Source organism: Austrofundulus limnaeus, unplaced genomic scaffold, assembly GCF_001266775.1.
Source record: "Austrofundulus limnaeus strain Quisiro unplaced genomic scaffold, Austrofundulus_limnaeus-1.0 Scaffold2582, whole genome shotgun sequence".
Lineage (NCBI taxonomy): Eukaryota > Metazoa > Chordata > Actinopteri > Cyprinodontiformes > Rivulidae > Austrofundulus > Austrofundulus limnaeus.
Genome location: NW_013954984.1, coordinates 1,452 through 2,327, shown reverse-complemented (window position 1 = coordinate 2,327; position 876 = coordinate 1,452). Strand labels below are relative to the sequence as shown.

At 35.7% G+C, this 876-nt stretch overlaps 1 protein-coding gene across 1 annotated transcript in view; it reads right to left on the bottom strand.

Moving 5' to 3' along the window:
- The window catches only part of LOC106511201 (disintegrin and metalloproteinase domain-containing protein 22), a gene marked incomplete at both ends in the record, with an annotated part of 10,136 nt that extends 9,781 nt beyond the window's left edge, over positions 1-355 (bottom strand). Inside the window, 1 exon segment of the mRNA XM_013999949.1 lies at positions 289-355. Coding sequence (XP_013855403.1) covers positions 289-355 — 67 coding nt within the window.
- Positions 356-876: the final 521 nt, after the last annotated feature.

Below are 876 nucleotides of genomic sequence, written 5' to 3'. Positions count from 1 at the left end.
GTTGCCAACAAATCAGGTTTAAAGACCAAATGTAGCTGAAAACCACTGAAGACAGAAACTGTGGATCATCTAAAACATGATGCCACAGATCAGTGGTTTCTGACACAAACACTTCAGTTAAATAATCATGTGTTGTGATGTCTTTAAATAAAATCAGAATAACACTGATACAAAACTGTGACAAGTGGTGCTAAAGAGTCGTTCAGGTCTTTTATCTGGATTTGTTGACATGAAATGTAGAAATATGTTGAAGCTAAAGGAGCTGAAACTGGTCCAACAGAAACTCACTCTGTGGAGTTGGAGCGAGCACGAAACTTCTTCCCTTTCAGCTTCTTACGGTTTCCACTCAGGTTTCCTGCAGAGAAAATTATTATTATTATTATTATTACATAATTAAACTGATCACATTTTATATTCAAACATGTTCAGGAGAAATGATTTCTCACAATAACAACAAAAGAAAACAGAGCTGTGATGTGTTTGTTTCCCTGCAGACAGAACCAGGCAGTGCAGCAGAAATTATAATAAAACACAGCTTACAGTGCATGACGTCTGTCTGTTAGCAAAATATTTCATCAGATGGATTTGAATCAATTGTACCATTTCCATAAAGATTTTATGCCTAATTTATTCAGTCTGTAGATCGTGTGTCAAACTCAAGGTCTGCAGGCCAAATGTGGCCCTCGACAGCAATGTATGGGACCTGCAAGAGCTTCAAATTTGTATTGTCTTAAAATAAACTGCTTTAAAACTTTGACCATAAATCTGTTGGAGCACTGTATTAAATAAAGGAGGTATTCAGTGATAAAACTCTGTTTATGTTGTTTAATCCACACTGATGTTTGGTGAAAAGCATGTAAAACAATTACAAATCCT